Source organism: Psammomys obesus, unplaced genomic scaffold (genome assembly GCF_907164565.1).
Source record: "Psammomys obesus unplaced genomic scaffold, mPsaObe1.curated_primary_1811, whole genome shotgun sequence".
Taxonomy (NCBI): Eukaryota; Metazoa; Chordata; class Mammalia; order Rodentia; family Muridae; genus Psammomys; species Psammomys obesus.
This window is the reverse complement of record NW_026596088.1, coordinates 15038135-15059414: the sequence shown is the minus strand read 5'-3', so window position 1 is coordinate 15059414 and position 21280 is coordinate 15038135. Positions and strand designations below refer to the sequence as shown.

At 41.4% G+C, this 21280-nt stretch overlaps 1 protein-coding gene across 1 annotated transcript in view; it reads left to right on the top strand.

The window, feature by feature from the left end:
* Usp47 (ubiquitin specific peptidase 47) overlaps window positions 1–18381 on the top strand; it is an 82861-nt gene extending 64480 nt beyond the window's left edge. Inside the window, exons 18-28 of the mRNA XM_055627357.1 lie at window positions 1776–1891; window positions 3605–3724; window positions 4838–5615; window positions 9939–10114; window positions 10464–10544; window positions 12015–12130; window positions 12419–12537; window positions 14842–14972; window positions 16523–16570; window positions 16661–16791; window positions 17853–18381. Of these exons, the coding sequence (XP_055483332.1) occupies window positions 1776–1891; window positions 3605–3724; window positions 4838–5615; window positions 9939–10114; window positions 10464–10544; window positions 12015–12130; window positions 12419–12537; window positions 14842–14972; window positions 16523–16570; window positions 16661–16791; window positions 17853–18027 (1991 nt within the window). The 3' untranslated portion in view covers window positions 18028–18381. The remainder of the gene's footprint in view (window positions 1–1775; window positions 1892–3604; window positions 3725–4837; window positions 5616–9938; window positions 10115–10463; window positions 10545–12014; window positions 12131–12418; window positions 12538–14841; window positions 14973–16522; window positions 16571–16660; window positions 16792–17852) is intronic.
* The last annotated feature ends 2899 nt before the right edge of the window (window positions 18382–21280 follow it).

The following is a 21280-nucleotide window of genomic DNA, read 5'->3' as shown; positions in this document are numbered from 1 at the left end:
GGACATCTAAGTTGTTTCCAGATTCTGGCTATTACAGATAAAGCTGCCATAAACATACTTGAGCAAATGTCCTTGTTGTATGGTTGTACATCTTTCAGATATATGCCCAGGAGTGGTATAGCTGAGTCTAGAGATAAAGCTATTCCCAGTGGGGTTCCAATCTTTTTTCTCAGTCCTATCTGTCACATGATGCCTCAACAAAGCCAACAAATCTGGACCCAGGGGCCCCGTAGGGACTGATGTACCAACCAAGGACCAGCATAGAGAGGACCTAGACCCCACATACACACTCAGATGTAACCAATAGGTAGCTCAGTCTCTGTGTGGATACCCTAGTAAGGGGCTGCCTCTGTCATGTACTCAGTTGCCTGCTCTTTGATCACTTCCTCCTGGCAGTGCAGCCTTGCTAGACCACAGAGGAAGAGGATCCAGGCAGTCCTGATGAGACTTGATAAGCTAAGATCAGATGGCAGAAGAGAACTACTCCCCTTTCAGTGGACTAGGGGGAGGCATGGGGGGAAGAGGGAGGCAGGGTGGGACCAGGAGGAGATATGGGAGGGGCCTACAACCAGGATACAAAATAAATAAATTGTATTTTTTTTTTTTAAGAGAGATATTTTTCTGCTCGGGTGGTAGTGGCGCTCTCCTTTAATACCAGCACTTGGGAGGCAGAGACAGGCAGATTTCTTGAATTTGAGTTCAGCCTAGACTATATAATTAGTTCCAGGACAGCCAAGATTACACAGAGAAACCCTGTCTTGAAAAACTGAGAGAGAGAGAGAGAGAGAGAGAGAGAGAGAGAGAGAGACTTTTCTGAGTGAAATATAAAAAGATACAATAATTAAAGAATTACATTAATCAATAATAAAACCAATTTTTAAAATGTGATGCATTCTCAAGACAACTTAGTGCAGGGAGAGAACCAACTCCCAGTGTTCTCATATGTGTGCATGCATGCACGCATGTGTGTTTGTGTGTGTGTATTTAAGGGAGACAGAGAATACCTCAATACAAAATAAATGTTAAAAAAAAGATTTTAAACGGACTTTAATTATGATGTATAGTAGTATTTACGGAGTCTTTCTGTTATTCATTAATTTAAAAGATCTTAGAATATTTTGTCATTTACATGAACAGCATAAGGGGAAAACTGAGAATTGATAGTAAAACAAAAGAACTGCTAAATGCAATGCTTGATGGCTATTTCTTTTTCAACTGACCAAAATTTAGCTATAAATATGATCTAAAAATGAAAGAGGAACAGATATACCAGACCAGTTTGTGCATAGAATTTTCTGTGGAATTTGAACTATGTTTTTGAGGAGAGCAACAGGGTTATGAATGGCTTAATGGTGGTTGTTTATAGACAGTTGGGGCTCTGTCTGTCCCCATCAGCATTTATTTTGCAGTCTGTACTTCCATGTTTGTGTCTGATGCTGTGGTCTGGTTTCTCTTTGGATCTTTTTGATGTGTATTTTACATTTAATCCTAAGCATAAGACCAAGGAAGCAGCTGGGTTGTATTTTTAATAAAGTTAATAAATTTGAAGATGGTGTTATATTTTAGAAGGAAACGAGACATTTTTTAAATTATATTTGGATTTTTTTAACATAAGTCAAAAAGAATGCTTTTTAACAAACATTGATAGATGTAATATAAACCTACTATATTGGTAATGAGAGCTTATTCTTCTTGCCATCTATTAGAAACAAATTTAGAATGTGTTTAAAAAAAAATAACCTCCAGCTACATTTTTATGTTTTTCAATGCAATAGAAGTGATGGTGAAAGTGCATGTTGTCGATCTGAAGGCAGAGACTGTGGCTGCTCCCGTAACAGTACGTGCTTATTTAAATCAGACAGTTACAGAGTTCAAACAGCTGATCTCAAAGGTAAGTGGTAAAATTAGACCCTGGCTATTTCTGAGTTCTTGCTGCATGTGTGGCTTACTGTGGTAGTTGCAAGTTACAGGTTCTACCTTAAAGGGGCAATACTTTAAAGGCAGAACACAGCTGAAGTAGAAAGGGACCCTTGAGGTAGAAAAAACAGACTGAGAACTTTAGCACATGGGCTACTGCACCAGCCTGGACTGTAGTTTGGACTGGCACTCTGTGAAACACACGCTAAGATGTGAGTTCAGTGTGTTTCCACAAGGCTTCAAACACTAACTGGGCTCTCACTGGTGCAGCAGTGAGTAGATCCTTTGTTTTCTAATCAGGTATTGTGGTACGTCAGATCTGTGCTGCAGAATGTTAAGTCTAGTGACACTAAACTGGGGTTCAAGGTGCATGAAGGCTGAGTTTGGGATGGCACTGAGGAAGCTCCTTAAATCATTCAGGTAAAAGCATATGGCCAAGAGTTGAGGGGAAGTGGAGTGTAAGAATATGACTATATAAGCAGACACTGCCAGGCCTGTGGTTGCTATGTTTCAAAAGAAGTCAGAAATAGAGTGAGTTGTTGATTATTTTGTAGGCTGAGTCTCACTGTGTACTCTTGGCTGGCCTGGAACTCATTATGTAGACCAGGCTAGTCTATCTGCCTGCCTCCACCTCCTGGGTGCTAGGATTAAAGATATGCACCACCACACTCAGTCCTAAAATGTTTTTTATTCCATTAATTTGTTTTGTGGTGTGTGTGCATGCACTCAGGCGTAGTGACATATTAACAGCAACAGTGAAGTAGGAAAGCACACTTAACAGGAAGGTGAAGGATTAAATAGTGGCTAAGAACATAGGCCAGGAATGTTTGAGCTGGAATGAAATGATGAAAACATTTGAATCTCTTTGGACAAATACACTGGACCTTGTGAGATGAATTACTGTTCTCAAGGTACACAGTGATCATGTGTACCTTGAGCACACAAAACAGTTTTGCAGCCTTCCTTACTGTCCAGTGACTTGTCTTATAGCTTGCTATCTAGGGATTTTAATCCCTGTTAATAGGATTGTCATGACCATCAGTAAGTAAGTGTTCTGGTAGTGAGAGGTCTGGTGATGTCTACCAGGTTTGGTAGCTGTTACTTCAAACACAGTATTATCTAAAAGACTTTCCTCCCTGCTGCCAGTTATAACAAAAGACAAAATCATACTGTGCTGTAGCACCTGAAAGGCTAACTTGTGTACACATGCACACCATGTGATCGTATGGCTCTATACGTTTAAAATAAGTGCCACGTGCAAACACTTTCAGTCCAATACAAAATATAAGCACTGAGATTGTATTTTAAAAAAGAATGAGGAGGAGGACAAGCCAGTTTGCTAGCCCACTCTGGTAAAACTAATGGCCTCATTGCAGAAATATTTAAGTAACAAATACAGTCACAAAGTTTTGGCATAAGCAAAGCCTTGGAAGTTAGAAAGTGTTTCTTTGTTCCAGTTTACAGCATAAGTAATATGTAGGTGATTTAAAAATGTTTCCTTTGGGTCACCAAAAACTGTTAAGTCTCTATTTTTCTCCGACACTTCCTTTGAGGGCTCAGGGTGGATACTAGGGTTGGCACCTTGGGCTGCTCTCATAAGCTTTGAAGAACTTAGCACTGTCTTCTCTTCTGAGTGTCTAAGTCCAAACAGAATCCAGCACACTTTTTACTGACACTCTCGTTGCAGGCCACACACTTACCTGCAGAATCCATGAGGATAGTGCTGGAGCGCTGCTACAATGACCTGCGCCTCCTCAGTGTGCCCAGCAAGACCCTGAAGGCTGAGGGCTTCTTTAGAAGTAACAAGGTAGGTCTCCGTGAACACACATAACCTTCCAAAATTTCCTTCCTCTCTCTCCAGTCAGGCTTCTTTCTCTGCCTGACTCAGCCTTGATGCTGCTTCTTTTACCTCTGCCTGGGAATCGTTTTCCTGATTCCCTGCCCTTCTTTAGTTTTCAAGCTCTGATTTGTCATGCCTTTCTGAGCCTTTGTGTTTGAGTCTCCCTCCTCAGTGACTGTCTTCGTAATTTCCATCCTTGAGTTTCATGGTAAGGCAGTTCTTCATACCAAGTCAGAGGTTTGCCTTGTGAGACTCTCCCACCCTTGTCCCCTTTGCCTGCTCTCATCTCTGTTGGGGAGGAGACGAGTTGTCAAGCTTGTTTTAGGGCTTGCTGCCTTTTAATGTCATTTTATTAATTCTACATTTTCTCCGTGGTGCGTGTGTGTGTGTGTGTGTGTGTGATATTAAAATGTCATCTGTGGACTGGCAAGAGCACCTCTCAGATCAAAGATGCTTCTGGCCAAGCCTGATAACCTAAATTTGATCCCATGGAGTTATATGGTAGAGAAAAAGAATTGACCAGCTCAAGTTTTTCTCTGAACTTGGCATGTGTGCCACACACCCATACATATATACACATTCATGTTTGCACAATAAATTTTTTAAATATAATTTAATTTTTTTAATGTTTAAACCAAAACGATGCTAATTTAGTAGATTGCCAAAGCAAGCCTTTTCTTCCCTGCTTTTTTTTCCTTAAATGGTTAACTAATAGTCTTAATCTGTAATATTTATTAAGTACTAATAGCTTTTTATGCAAAAAACCTAGCATACTGTTATTGCCAAATCTGTAGTTAATTTTTGTTTTGCTCTGTTTTGTTTTTTGAGACATGGTCTTGTATTTGCCTTAGCTGGCCTTGAACTCGCTATGTAGACCAGGCTAGCCTGTGACAATCATGCCGCCTCTGTTCTCCAAGTACTGAGATTGGATGTATAACTACCATACCTGGTCAGATTTATGCATAATGTCACAAATTTTATATTGTGCCGTGACCTGACTTGTATTGATAAGATGTTCTTATGAAGAATAAGAATGCTACTAATGCTATATGGACTGTAACTTTCTCTCTCACTGTTTAGGTGTTTGTTGAAAGCTCTGAGACTCTGGATCACCAGGTAGCCTTCACAGATTCCCACTTATGGAAACTTCTGGATCGACATGCAAATACAATCCGGTTATTTGTTTTGCTGCCTGAACAATCGCCAGGATCGTATTCCAAAAGGACAGCGTACCAGAAAGCCGGGGGTGATTCTGATAATGTGGACGATGAGTGTGAAAGAGTCAAAGGACCTGCAGGGAACTTAAAGTCTGTGGATGCTATTTTAGAAGAAAGCACTGAAAAACTCAAAAGCTTGTCACTGCAGCAGCAGCAGGATGGAGACAATGGAGACAGCAGCAAAAGCACTGAGACAAGTGACTTTGAGAATATTGAAGCCCCTCTCAATGAGAGGGGCTCTTCCACCTCTGTGGGTAACCCAGAACTTGAACAGCACATTCATACTTCTGACCCAGAAAATTTCCAGTCTGAAGAACGTTCAGACTCAGATGTGAATAATGACCGGAGTACAAGTTCAGTAGACAGTGATATTCTTAGCTCTAGTCACAGCAGCGACACTTTGTGCAACGCAGACAGTGCTCAGATCCCACTGGCCAATGGACTCGACTCTCACAGTATCACAAGTAGTAGAAGAACTAAGGCAAACGAAGGGAAAAAGGAGACATGGGACACAGCCGAAGAGGACTCTGGGACTGACAGCGAATATGACGAGAGTGGAAAGAGCAGGGGGGAAATGCAGTACATGTACTTCAAAGCTGAGCCCTACGCCACAGACGAAGGCTCTGGGGAAGGACACAAATGTATGTACTTGAGAGAAAGACTCTGACAGTCCCAATATGTTTCTCACTTAAATTTTGATTAGGAATCCAGTGCTTAGCTCTAAGACCGCCTTACAGTAACATCATGGAGTGTAAGATAGTTGAGTTTTCTTTGATTGGCAGTGCAGTACTTCAGGCAGTTGTGTCGAGTTAAGTAGAAGAGTGTCCAGTATTAGGAAAGCCTATGTTAAGAATGGCAAGGAATGCATTTAAGTTAACGTACACCCTCACTGCTAAAGAAGCCAGATGCTTTTTTAATTTTGTTTGAGAAGTTTATATATGCGGGTCTTGTGCATGATCACAGTGTGATGGCCAGTGTGTGATACCCACTGTGTGAAGGCAAAAATGTGTGTTCATGCGTGCAGTGGCCTTGTCCCATCAGGCAAATACTGTCTTTGCACAGACATCTTCTACCTCTGGCTCTTAAAATTTTAATACCCTCTCTTCTGCAATATTCCTGAGCCTTGGAGGGTGTGTGTGTTCTAACTGTCCCACTTAGAGTTAAGTGTGCCACAGTCCTTTATTCTCATTCAATGACCAGTTGTGTGTCTCTACTAATTGCCATTACTGAGGGAAGTGCTCCTCCATGAGTATGGAAATGAAGTGCTTAGAGGCAGTATATGTCCATTTAGCAGAGAAATAGTACTACGGTCTCCCTTAAGGCCTGTGACGTAGTCATCCCTGGCCCTTGGCCCGGTTAATTATGCCAGACATGAGTTCTGTCTTGTGGAGCAGACTTTAGTCCAATCAGAACGTCATTAGCCATTCCCATTGCACCGGTGAGCCAATCTTGCCAGGCCTGTCCTTATCGTAGCTCGCCAGGTTCACAGCTGGGGAAGACACTGGGTATTTTTGTCCCCCAGTAGCATGCATAGAAACTAACTTCCAGCATTTTGAAAGTTCGCCAACAGAGGTGAATCTTCCAGATTAGTGCCAGCTTTATTTCTCCATGTCCTGTGTCTCAAGTGTGTGGCATGCTTAGCAGTAGGGTCTTCCAGTCAAGTTACACAGGGTAACCAGGAGCAATGGCGATAGGCTGCATTGTTTGGATAGCTTTTTAAAAATGTTATTTAGTTCAGAGGGAAAAAAAAATGCTTTACATCTCTTTTCTGTGTCCAAAGCAAACAACTTCTTTGCCACATCCTTTAAATATCCATATTTAATGGCAAAAGAAAGATTTGGGAGTGAGGGTTCATTTGTTACTTGGGTCTTTATTTTGTGTGTTTTTGGGGATGGAACTTGGTGTTTTACTCCTGAGCCCATTCTAACCCTTTTAATTTGCTAATTTAATATTGTTAATTTGGTAGTAGGCCAAAGACAAACTACAGTTCTAAATGTTAGAGACCTCAAGAGAGCAAGAGAGACTTGTAGCCAGGACATTGTGGTACATGCCTTTAATCTCAGCACTTCAAGACAGCCTGTGCTACATAGAGAAACCCTGTCTTGAAAAACAAAAAAAGAGAAAGATTTGTCAAGTGTGATCATTTGAGATAGGCAGTAACAGCAGATATGTCCAAAATGTAGAACTGTATGAGTTGTAAAAAGAACTTTTACAGAACCATAGGCTAGAGCTACCCAGACAGTTAACAAGAAGACCAGAATCACTTTTTTCCCCCAAGTCTGAATAGAAAGTAGATGAAAAGTGAAATGGTTATTAGCATTACTCTTGAACAAATCATGTTTTAGCCCAGCTTGGTGGCATGTGCCTTTAATCCTGGCACTAAGGGGGCAGAACCAGGAAGATCTCTATGAGTTCTAGGCCATCCCTTGGCCTACATAGTGATACTCTGTCTCAAAAACCACAAACAAAGCATATATTAATACTCCCCTTGTGTTTTTAGTTTTAGAAACTGTTTGTTTCTCCAAGCGTGTCTAAATTACTGAAGCAAATCCTGGTATCCTCCATTAACAGACTAGAACTGAAGCTCATAGAGGACAGAGGCCTGGCAAGAGAGAGAGAATATATGTATATACATGAGCAGCAGCACTGCCAGAGTACAAGGCTTCTTTTTTAAGAGTTTCTTTCTACTTCTGTTGGGGGTGGGGATATGAGGGAGGCCAGAGAGGAAATCAGATCACCTGGAACTGGAATTACAGGTGGATGGGAGCTGGGAACTGAACTCCGGTCCTCTGCAAGAGCATTAGGCCTCTTAACTGCTGAGCCAGCTTTCCAGTCCCTGTAAGGCTTCTGATTGAATGTGCATGGTTCCTTTACCTTTGGAAGAGAACCCCAAGGTGCCAGGCCCTATGTAGCTATTAGAAGTTGAAATGAAGAGAGACAGCCTCATCAGCAAAGTGCTTACAAACATAAAGATCTGAGTTCAGTACCCCAAACCCACGTAAAAACAAACAGGTAGGTATAGTGCCACACACTTGTAGTCCCAGCTCTGGGAAGACAGAAACAGGCAGATCCCTTGGGCTCTTGGGCCAGACCGACTGACTACTTGGCTAGCTCCAGGCCAGTGTGAGGTTCTGTCTCAAAAAAAAAAATGAGATAGCCGGCTCCAAAGGAGTCTGAGAGTGCTGTCTGGCCTCCACAAGCCAGCAGCATACATGTGCATGTCTCCACACACCGAAAGAGGAGACTTGGCTCCAGAGTAGATTGGATCAGTAACAAACATTTGTGACTCCCCATGACACAGCATTACTGAAAGCTAGGAAAGAAATCAAATGCCTTGTAGTTGAGTCTTGTGTAGGCTTCTGGGTTCCTATGGGAAAACTGAGGCTCAGATTGAATCATTACTTATAAGTTGTGTTATTTATGATTTCCATTACACACTTCCTTTTGAATCGTCAGTGTCTGTTGGCCATGTGATTAGCTTTTGGGGACATCCCTTAAAGCTGAGAAGTTAGGAATCTAAGCAATTAAAAAAAGAAAAGAAAAAAAGCTGCCTCAAATGCTGCTTAGTAAAACCAAGCTCAAGCTATCACTATTCATAATTTTTTCCTAGCTTATATTCCTTACATCTGCTTATACCTGTGTCATGACCAGGAAAGTAGTCAGGGAAGATTAATTCACTTGAAAAACATAGTGAGGATGTTTCATCCATCAGGAGTCAGCTGGCCTGAAAATGTAAAGCAGAAGTGTTTATAGCCTTCTGTAAACTTGAGTTAAAGAGGAGCTGCTGACCAGGGAGGGGCAGCCTGACAGCATGGCTGTTTGTGGGTTTGGTACCTGTCTTATTATAAAAGAAAGACAGAGAAGTTAGGCCCACAACCATATTTGCCAGAATATGAAGACCAGGATAGCTAGAGGCATTCTTACAAGGCACAGAAGGCTGAATAAGGTAGAGATTAGGAAGGACCATAGAAAAATAACTTACTGGCCAGGCATGGTGACATGGCACCTTTAACCCAGTGTGATCTCTGAGTATGTAGCTGGGCCTATAGTAGTGGGACCTGTCTCAAAAAAGAGAGAGAGAGAGAGAGAGAAATAGCTTATGAGAGGCAATCCTATCAGGATGCCAAGAAAGTGTGAGTTCAAGCCCGGGGGATGTGGGAACAATGGATTCTTTACATACAGTCTTGCTGCAGTTCAGCTGCATGATAAACATTTATCTCAATATGCTAGTCTAAATGTTTTTCCTAGTAGAAAGCGAAGAATTATTATTCTAGACAATAGTGCTAACGGGATTTGAAACAGCTGCTATAGATCTGGCACTATGTTAAAGCTTCATCATTGTGTGAGCTCATTGAATTCACACATAGCACTGTAACACTGTTCTTTAGTCTCCATTTTCTCTATGACAAAGTGGGGATGGAAGCCAGTGGCTCCCTATGTCTTATGACTAGTGAGCAGAGGAGGCAAGATGGCCAGAACTAACACTGTGTGAAACTGGAAATGTTCGGTGTTTTCAGAGGCAGCCTAGAGCTTGCAGTTCTCAACCTGTGGGTTGCAATTCATGGGGAGTTGTCGAGAGACCTTTTCACAGGGCACAGATATCAAATATCATATGCTTATATTACAGTTCATGACAGTAGAAAATTACAGTTAGGAAGGAGCATTGAAATTTATGGTTGGGGTCACCATTACATGAGGAACTGTATCAAAGGGTCGCAGCATTGGGAAGATTGAGAACCACTGCACTAGAGGTTTGGTAAATTAAATCTATCAGGTCCTCAGTCTGCACCTGGGTTGTTTATATTTTGTTTTGCTGTTTTAGCCAGTGTTGTTTATTACCAAAAAATCTAGCCAAAAAAAGAGGTACTTTTTTCTATTGGCAGTATAAAAAATGTGATTAATTAACTTAATACTCAAACTATTTTTACATTTTTGTTCCTATTTTGTTTGGCTTTTATACTTAGGGTTGATGGTGCATGTTGATAAGAGAATCACCCTGGCAGCTTTCAAACAGCATCTAGAGCCCTTTGTTGGAGTCCTCTCCTCTCACTTCAAGGTTTTTCGAGTGTACACCAGCAATCAAGAGTTTGAGAGCGTCCGATTGAATGAGACCCTTTCGTCATTTTCAGATGACACTAAGGTTGATTACAATAATCCTTCTAGAATTAGTCCGTTTAAGTATTAGGTTTGAGAGCACTTTCTGGTCATTTCAGTGAGGATGAAGTAGGTAGCCCACAGGATGGGTGGCTGGTGGCTACTGGGTGTTTATTGTTTGTTTGTTTGTTTTTTGTTTTGGCTTGTTAACCCAACAGGCATGGTTAAATGTTAACTGTGTGTCAGTTATAGTTTTAGTGCTTGGGAGTCTGGTGACGGTGCACCTGTTCTCCAAGAACCCATGAGATAGAGGATGCGGAAAACACGCTACAGCAGAGAGAGCCCAGGTTGCTCTGCTGAGGCAGTTCATATAAAAGAATGTTCGTGATTTATAGATTACAATCCGACTGGGGAGAGCACTGAAGAAGGGAGAATACAGAGTGAAAGTATGCCAGCTCTTAATCAACGAACAAGAGGTGAGTGACGCTGAAGGTGGCAGAACCATGCCAATCCCTAAGGGTAGTGGTGGCTTCTGGTTGCTCATCTCTGCTGCAGTACTTAGTTCTGCTGGGATAGTACAAGAGTGACCTGTATCAAAACACCATGACGAAAAAGCACATTGGGAAGAAAGGGTTTATTTGGCTTATACTTCCATATTGCTGTTCATTACAAACACGGCAGGAGCTGAAGAGGTCCTGAAGGTGTGCCGCTTACTGCCTTCCTGTGGCTTGCTCAGCCTGCTTCCTCATAGAACCCAGGACCACCAGTCCAGAGATGGCACTACCCACAATGCCCTCCCCAGCTGACTATTGAGAAAATAACCTTGCAGCTGGAGCTCATGGAGGCATTTCGTCAACCGAGGCTTCTTCCCTGATGACTGTAGCTTGTGTCAAGTTGACACAAAACCAGCTGGTACACCCAGTAAGATCATATTTAAAATAAAAATAAAAAAAAAAAAAGCAGACAACCATGAGTTAGCCCTCAGGCCATTATCATCCTTGTTGTAGTGTGTTGTCACACAGCTAGAGGAAGCAGGGTTTTTCTGCATTAAAAATGAGATAGATGTGTTTATGGGTTGCTTTCTGGCAAGAAAGATACTGAACTACAAGAGGATGGCAGCTAACCTGTGTAATGTAAGTACCTTCTGTGTCCAGGGTAATCATGGTTTTAGAGGCATCGCTGTAGTATGTTCTGTGACATACTACAAAGACTCATTGAAACCTCATCAGTTTACTCTGTGGTGTAAGTCCTGTTTAGTATTCCCTATCTGTCGATGAAGATCCTGGCACAGAGAAGTTAAGCAAGCCTGCTCAGGGTCACACAGTCCGAATGCTGGGTAAAGACTCTCGGCAAGCTGGTTTAGGAAGTAATCGGTATTTTGGTTTATCTTGTGCATAAAACTTAGGCCTAATTGCCCAGAGAATAAGTTATTTCCAAGATGATCATACATACCATAAAGAGAGCTAGACAAACATGGAAGCTTTGAACTTTGTATACAATGCCTTTATTAATGAATGGTGTTTTCTCAATCACTTATCATCCTGTTTTCATTCACATGCTGCTTCTTAATTTTTTGTTATATGTTAGGAGAATGAGTGCATATTCCTTTATTGTAGTAATCCATGGAACGGTGCCTTTTACTTTTAAAATTGTCATTGAAATATGAATGCAGGGAAATATGAATGCATTATCCTAGTTAATTGTCATGATAGCTCTGAAAGGAAGCTATTGCTCTCAACTTATAGAAGAGAAAACTGAGGCATAGGCCTTTAAACAAGGCTGTCATAACCACTGAGCTCTATATCATAGAACTAATACTGGGAACAAGGAGACATATTCTTAAACCTAGGCCCTTCCTTGTCACATTATCCATCTCAAATAAAATGTCTTCCTAACCCTTGCTTCACTATGACATGCAGGCTCTAATCGTATGTTTACATTCATAGCCATGCAAGTTTCTGCTAGATGCTGTGTTTGCTAAAGGCATGACTGTGCGGCAGTCGAAAGAGGAGCTGATTCCTCAACTCAGGGAACAGTGTGGCTTAGACCTCAGCATTGACAGGTGAGTGAGGTCCCGGTGCCAGCTGCTCTCATGCTGCTGTGCCTCTCCTCCAGGCTGTGGAGCCAAGGGTTAGGAGTATTGACCAGCGTGCTAGACTCCTTGTTTCCCTGAGAATACAGACTGTGAGGTATTAGAGGCTTGGCTTCTGCATCACTTCCCCTAAATCTTAATGAATAACCATTTGTTTTGTACCTTGAATATAGTTCATTCCTGGTGTCTAATTAATGTAAATGTTTTCGTTAAATATTTCAAATTATAGCAATTATAAATGTACTGTTGTATCTTTAGGTTTCGTCTAAGGAAGAAAACGTGGAAGAACCCTGGCACTGTCTTTTTGGATTATCATATTTATGAAGAAGATATTAATATTTCCAGCAACTGGGAAGTTTTTCTGGAAGTTCTTGATGGTATTATCACTGTTTTATGGAGAAGTATCAATTAGGAATATCGTAGAGTTATTAGGAGCCTAATTTGTTAGTGCCTGTTGCCAAGTTGAGTTATGACAAGTGCATTATATAGTGCAGTATTGTTGTCCTTGTCAGCATCAAGCCATGGTTTTGTGAGCTATGATTCTTGCCCTGCCCCTAACATAGCTGCTTGAGTTGTTTTTAGAAGTTATCCCCTGTCTTTTGCCTTTGAATATTTCTTTTCTCTCATTTTCTCCTACATACAAATTGTAATTTTTAAAGTTAGATATGTTTTTGGTTTATTATGCAGAAAATTTTGTTGATATCTTCTGAGACATGCTTGTTAGTTTATTATTGTCCCATATTTATGTTGAGAATGTGGTACTGAAAATGTGTCAAAAATGTTGAGAATCTCTGTTTTATTGACCTGGGCCACTGACACATCAGAGTACTATCAGCAGGAGAGTTTAATGGCAGAAGCTCAGTCTTTACCGATGTCAGAAGTCAAGATGTCACTGGATCTGGCCCTTTTCTTCTCGATCTTATGGGGGAGGTGTGTCTTCTGTGTCACTCCCCTCACTTCCAGAGCTTGGTGGGCTGCCTTTGGCTTATAGATAAATATCATACCCTAACTTTGTTTTCATCTCCACATGGTGGTCTCCACATGGGCTTGTCTGTACCTAAACTTGTCCCCATTTTTAGAGTGCACTAGTCATCTTGAATTGAGGTCTTCCCTAATGACCTTGTTTTAATTTGATTCCATAGCTGTAATGAAGTTACATCGAGTTATTTGGGACTTGGACTCCATGTCTATTAGAGCAGGCAGCTGGATTCATGACAGTGACCTGGAGCAGCACTTGTGTCTGAAACAATTAGTACTGGCACCAAAATACTCTTCTCAAGAGTAGTGGGTGGAGAATTCCAAGAGGTCACAATGAGGTGAAGAGTTAGCTCTGTCTTTGTCCACAATCTAGACAGTAAGAGCATGACAGTTTTTAGAGAATTCAGTAGCCCTTCTTACTGGCTGTTTCTAATCTAAATCATCTTCAGTTTAACTAGGTAAACTTCCAATTCCTTCACAAGTTAACAGGGGAGACAAAGAACTACCAGGGCACCTTGCAAATGCTTCATGCAGGTGTTCTTGGGGTGTCTGGGGCCTGAGAAAATAATAGTCATTTCTGAGCAGACTGAGACAGAATCATGAAGGTCATAGAAAAGTGATACCAGGTTGTGGATACCTGCATTGTATCACATGGGTATACATTTTAATATCAAAATAGATGGATAAGAAATGAGTCATGTGATTCAATCCCAGCAGCATTTATGCAGCCATAATTTACCAGATCCTGCTACTCTCGGGTGCTGTAAACATGAATGAGCTAGAGATTGTCTACCACACGCAGAGCCTAGAAGGAATGGGACTGCAAGTACGTCACTGTTAGGTTGTGAGTTGCTAAGAGACTAGCCACAATAGAAATTGCGCATATAGCTATCAGAGGCGAGTAGCAGGTAGATTTTGTAGAGCTGCTGAGTTTTGGATTCAATGAAAGAGGGATTGATGATAGTTTGGGTGAGGTGGCTTGATGGCAGTTTAGATTGGAGCAGGAACAGATTGAAGACCTTAAGGGGAGAGTTGACTGGAAGAGCCGTGTCATTTAGGAACACTTCTGAGCAGATGGTGGCTAAGGAGAGGTTTTTTTTTTCTCAGAGTGGAGGGTTGTGTGTGCACCTGCTTTCAAAGAAGGAACAGGGACTGGAGGCAAGGCTCAGTGGCTGTGTGCACTGGCTGCTCTTGCAGAAGACCCAAGTTCCATTACTAGCATTCAAATAGTACCTCTCAACCATGCTTAACTTCAGTTCTGGAGATCTAATGTTTCTTCTGACCTCCATGGACACCAAACATGCATCACAGATGATTGAAAGGTGCAGTGACGTGTGTGTACATCTATATTTATGTATGTATAATGACCTATATCAGTCTGTGTACTACACACACATATATGCAAAACACCCATACACATAAAAGTACATAAAGTTTTTAAAGGGGCTGGAGAGGACATAAGTGTGATTCCTATCACCCACATCAACATTAACAGAATTAAATTCTGTTAATTTCAGCTTCAAGGGTTCTGACACCGTCTAGCCTCCATGAGCACTTGCATCACATATACACACACACACACACACAATGTCTTTTTTTCTTTTAATGAATACATCTTTTTGTTTAGTTAGGAACTACAGGAAAGTAAGATTATAAACCCTTAGAGAAAATAGGCTGCTGGGTGTAATCCTGCATGTTCTTAGGTGTAGAGAAGATGAAGTCCATGTCACAGCTTGCCATTTTGTCAAGACGGTGGAGGCCTTCAGAGATGAAGTTGGATCCCTTCCAGGAGCTTGTGTTGGAGAGCAATAGTGTTGATGAACTGAGAGAGAAGGTAAATCCATTTGAAAAAATATGAGCCAATACATGTCTTGGCAGGAGTCTTTCTTGGTCTCTGTCATACTTTGTACCACTAAGAGCTTCTTACATTTTGTCCCTTGGAGCTTCTTATATTTTTTGCAATTACTTTGTTCTCCTTTGTCTAGAGGAGGGCCTTCAATTTTTGTTACATTGCCAACTTTGTCCTAATATTTAAGATTGGTTAGAAGTTATTAAACTGGTATGGCTACATGAACAAAGGAGAGAGAATTGAAGAGAGGTCCTAAGTCATACTACTATGAACATACCCTGTGGTGTCTGATCACAGAAGCTAAACAAACTTGGGCATGGTTTGCACTTAAGGGGAGAATTGAATAGAGAATGAAGATGTGCTTTGCAGTTACAGTAATTAAAGTGTCTAGGAGAAGGGGGAATTGCCCCCTCCATCAGTGGTACTACTTCAGTGGGCATTTTTTAAAACCTGTAATTCCCATCATGTGTGTCTGTAGTTCCCACACTTGAGAAGTAACTCAGTTGCAGTTGCCTGGCATGTGCAAGGCCCTGATTTAATTCCCCAAATAACTCTAAATTTTTAATTTATATAAGAAATAGAGAAAAATGATAGATAAATATTTGGAGGAAAATACTTCTGATCATAATGCTAAAAGCCAGCTGGATATACTACAAAAAAAAAAAAAAAAAAAAGCTTAAATGTTCTGTGTGACCCCCAAATAATAATTTAATAGAACTGCTTACAAACAAAGCTAGAAGACAAGAAAGGAAGAAAGTATTTGAAACCTGCATGGAACACGATGCAATTCTCCCTGTGGTAGAGGACTTGGTTTGGTTGAGTTGAGCTTCTTACTCTGTAGACCAGGCTGGCCTTGAACTCATGTATCTCCCACCAATGTCTTCCAGCATTGAGAGCAAAGGCATGTGCTACACTTAACTAATGCCCCTAGTTTAAAAGCAGCCACTGTCTTAATAAATAGAACATAAGCAGCTTAATCGTAAGGTGGGCCAAGGACATGAGCAGGCAACTTACAGAAGAGAAACAAAGACAAAAAATAAATAACATCCTTTTGAGTGTTTCACTTGGTGAAGATTTAGAAATTGAAAATTTAGAAAATTGACTTGTCCAGCTTTGGGGATGATGGGCAAGATTGTATCCCTCTGGTAAGTTTTCAGCATGACAGGGATTGTCTAGGTGCTGTCAGCTTTTCAGATGTCAGCAGTGTAATCTGTGAAGTTAATCTGGATTCTATGCTTCTACAATGGCTGTGTGAAATGGATGTAGAGATAGCTCAAAATAGAACTCTATGCTTTTAGAAATGTATGAATGTGATATGTATAGAGTCAAGTCTGGAAGAAACATGCTAGCATGTTCTAGGGGCATGAATTTTACATGGTAGCAGAGAAGCAGACTTTTTATATCAAATATTTTTAATATCATATGTATTAGTTTTTAAGTCCAGTTAATTTTATAGAAGAAAAGGAAAACGGCTTCTTGAGAAATTTTTTAATAAACTTACATATGCCTTTTTTTTTTTTTTTTTTTTTTTCTAGCTTAGTGAAATCAGTGGAATTCCTTTGGAAGACATTGAATTTGCTAAGGTAAAGCCTGAGAATGTTTGCACCCCAGTGCTGGTGTCCCACAGATGTATTTCACAGTGTGACTCATCTACTCATTCTTTTTCTCCTTAGGGTAGGGGAACCTTCCCCTGTGATATTTCCGTCCTTGATATTCATCAAGATTTGGACTGGAATCCTAAAGTCTCTACACTGAATGTTTGGCCTCTTTATATCTGTGATGATGGTGCCGTCATATTTTATAGGTAAAGTGCAATGATTTTGTTGCTGCTAGTGCTGATTTATCTTTATAGTGGTTTGACATAGCACCACTGAGCAGTGGAAATGCAGTGAGTGCTGCATGTCACAGCTTGCAGCTTGGAGTACTTAGTTAAAATAGGAGAAAGAACTCAGTGTGCTGCCATACACCTGTGACCCCAGCAACAGAGAAGTAGAAGCAGGAGGATCGGGCTTCAGAACCGGTCCCTGAAATAGAATAAACTTGAAACCAGCCTGGGCTACATGAGACCCTATCTTAAACCCTCCCCTAAAAAAAAACAGTAAGAAGTGAGGGAGGACAGACAAGATTACTCAGCAGGTAAAGGCCCTTATCACCAACGATACGAAGAATTCAGTCTCCAGAACTCACATGGTAGAAAGAAAGGAACCGATTCCCCCAATTTGTCCCCTGACCTCCACACACATGCCATGACATCCATATGCCCATTCATAATAGCACATAGCAAATAAATAAATACAAAAAGGAAACCAGTGAGATCAGTTGTAATTGCAAGAATCTTTTAATACAGTACATACAAAATACTACTACAGCATATCACTGTCATGATTAGGGGTTGTTTACATTCTTTCACTTACAGATGTCTAAGAGGTGCTGTGTATCACTCCCAGCATGGCTCTTTGTGAACAAGACATACTTCAGGTGCTCTCTAGCTACCATTTTGGACAGCACGTATACAAAGGAAAATAGTCTTTAGAACCTGGAGGTGTTCAAATCTAGCTTTCTTGTTTTCCTAGCTCTTATCTGTAAAATGGTCATGGTGCTATCTTCGCTGAGAAGCCAAGCTATTTCCTAGAGCTATAATCTGTTATAACTAGATGTGCAGTAATGCTAATTGTATACATTTGATGCTCACATGAGATGTTTTATGCCATTTTAAGAAATGAGCTCTTTGCACATGTGATTCACATTAGCTACCTAGTGCATCCTTGTGTGTGAGAGCAAGAGGAAGAAAACACCATAGCATTCAGGTGTAAGTGAACATGGCAAGTGGACAACTGGTCTAATGTATTTGTATTTTACGTAAAGGGATAGAACAGAAGAAGTAATGGAGTTGACAGATGAGCAAAGAAATGAACTGATGAAAAAGGAAAGCAGCCGACTGCAGAAGACTGGACATCGTGTAACGTACTCCCCTCGCAAAGAGAAAGCACTCAAGATCTACCTGGATGGGGCGCCAAATAAAGATGTGGCTCAAGACTGACTGCCAGTGTAGCCTTTTCCCTGAGGGTTCACTACTGCTGGGTAGTGCCATTTTGGCCGGACATAGTTGGGGTAACCCCATGACACCAGCACTGATTGGACCGCCCTTCACCAATCAGAAGCTCAGTGCCCAGTGGGCCACTGTCTTGACTTGGAATCATGTTGTGCACTATGGTCAGATGTACTGTAAAGCCAAGGATGTGCAAAGAGAAACAAGCAAACCCTGCTACTATGAAAGGGGAGGGGGACGAGTAGATTCATTGATTGCGGACAAATGTGCACATAGCCGCTAGTAAAACTAGCCTCAAACAGGATGCTCATAGCTTAATAATAAAAGCTGTGCAAAGGCCATGAATGAATGAATCTTCTGTTTATTTCATTGATACACACATTACCTCATTGACAGTTCTGAAGCAAATGCAACTGTGTTGGCTCTTGGAAAGCAGCAAAGAGGAGCTGAAGGAATTCTTAGAACCAGCGTAGCCCACAGAGGAATTAAGAAGGTGTGTTCTTGTTTTGTTTCAGTTTTTGCAAAGTATTAAGAACCTTAGCAAAACAGCCCAACATCTCTCTCCTTGGGCTTCACCCAGCAGGTGCACTCCAGTTGCTGCAGGTTTGTGATTAGAACCAACTGTATTTACGCTATGGATGTAGAGAATGTCTCACTCCTTCACTCAGCATGTAAATAAAATGGTCCTGTTGAGGTCTCCCAGCTGCAGCTCTGCTGTTTGCCAAGGTTCTTTGCCGCTCATTCATCATGTACATTTGTGTACACTGAAGCTTAGCCATCCGTCTATGTACTCCTCAGTGAGACTCCATAGGATGTATTTGCTCGTTAATGAGGGTTCTCTGTTCAGTAGCTTCAAGATCTTTTCTCTGTACATTTATTTTTCAAAGAATTGCTTCAAGTTTGAGTCTTCTAGAATTCTTGTAAAGTCCCGTTCTAATTTTTAAGAGTCTATTTGTAGTTCTGTAGTTTAACTTTGGGGAACCATCTGCCCATCATATGGAATAAAGTTTCTCGGGGGCCTTGGCATAGACTTGGTGCCACATGATTCATTGCAGAGTGTGCTAGAGTCAGCAGGCTCCTGCTTTGCTAAGTACAACTTTAAAGAACACAATTCTACATAAACTTTGAAATACTATCTAATTTATAAAAGTCAATAAAAGGTTTTGGTAAAACTTTTTCATGCAAGATGCTGTTTACAACAATGAACACGCCAATAAAACATTTGTTCATGTTGCTGTGTTATTTTAGTCATTAAACTTCGGGGGACAGTGAGTCTGGGTATAAAATGGATTTGTCATTTCTAAGTATGGCCCTTTGTTACCTATGTGGAATAAGTATTTCATTGTATGATAAAGTGTTATAGTAGAGTTCTCAGATCAAACGATGCTACTATCTAACTTCCTGACAGTATTTCAGAATCAGATTTTTACCTTTTTTTTTTTTTTTTTTTAAAGAAATACTTAATGAGAATATTAGCAAATGTTGACTCTGGTGTGAATATAATTAAGAATTCTATGTCTTAAAAGTCTGTTGTGTCTGGTCTAGGCCTGCTTACTTGGGACTTGGGCATCAGTCTGCTCGCTGAGACTGGCTTCCTGGCAAGGAGAGGAAGCCAGCTTACCAGCAGAATGGACTCGGTGGCCTGTGGACTTGGTTGCCTTTGCTCTCGTTTGGCATAGTGTCCCTCAGGGCCTGGCACAATTCTTTCCATCTGCCTACCCCTTCTTGTGCCGCCTGGGTTGGGTGTGTTGCTGCTGTGCATGAGTCATTGCAGGCATGTTGCACATATCAAAAACAGGAGATGCTCCATAGAGAAGAAAGCTTAAACTCGCCGCTCAGTGCATGGGAGTGAAAGCAAAGCTCAAGGATCTTTTCACAGTGAAGTGAGAAGTGGGAGGCTGCTGCTGTTCAGCCCCTCTAGGCTTTCAAGAATGGGTAGAGTCAGGCCACATACATTGAGTTGTGACTATTCTCTAGGGGTCACAGAAGTTTTGAAGAGCCTTTATGTAGGGCACATGAATTGTGTCAAGCAGGCACACACAGCTGCATGGCTGTGCTTCTGAGGCCCTGACTAAGGTGAAGGGCATTCTTGAAGGAATCCATAGCTCTGCTTTCACAGCTGTGCACCATTTAGCAGGCCTACAGAGGCATGCTTGCTGAAGGTCCACTTCTCAAACCAAGGGAATATATGTAGGGGATAGTTGTGACAAAGTGAAAGAGCCTACGCTAGAGCTTTAGCGCTTTGTAATGAAAAGTGTGCTGCAACTAGAAAAACAGATGATACCAGGCCCAGCCACAAAGTAATCAGGAGAGCCACTCATTGTCAGCCATGCTGCGGAGTGTGGTGGCACACCCATAGTTGAAATAGGAGACAGCCTGATAGTCTGAGCCACTTGAGCGCCCAACATCACAGCAATGCAGTGGTTAGTAAATCTACACGTGACCTGTGACTCTGGGATGCAGTTAAGATCCTCCCTGCTGGGTCATCCTAGGATTTCCATTCAGTTGGGTATTGTCATTCTCCCACTGGGCTCCACCTCTGCTCAGCAACAAAGACCTCACAATTCCCCAGCCTTGTAAATTAGTCTTGTAAATCAGTCTAGTATCTAATTATGTGGATCCTTATGCCATACAAACAGTTCTGTGTAATTTTGGAAATCAAAACTGTACTTCAGTTGCTAATAGCCTTATAAAAAGGCCATAAATCCTGAAATCAAATGCAAAATGGTACGCATGTAACTTTCTAGGGGCCTTACTAGATGGCCTGTGTCCCATTTGCAGCTCAAAAGAGGTTCTTAGACACCTCAGTTGAGTGGACATGAAGTCCTTCAGGGCAGCCATGAGAGGAGCCCTCATTCCTAGCTCTAGGCCATTTTTCACAAGTTGGCTTTCGGAAGCTACCAAAAACCATCGGATAAACTCAATTCAATGATGTGTGTGATCATTTAGGAACTGCAGGAATCACCATGGTCATGGTAGGAAGGCAAAGGGGACTTTAGAGTTTGTTGTCACTGCTCCCCACCCAACCTCCCACCCCTGCCACTACTAACCATCCCAGAGAAGTTGGTCATGATTGGTTGGAACTGGGAATTCACTGGTGCACCCCCACCCCCAAATTACACTTTTGACTACTCCCAGCCTCCTGCCAAAGCATACTGTGTTTAAGGTTACACTGCTCAGGTAGCCTAGTGCCAGTTTATGGAGACAGAAGAAAATGTTTTTTCTAGTAAATTTTCTGCCCTGT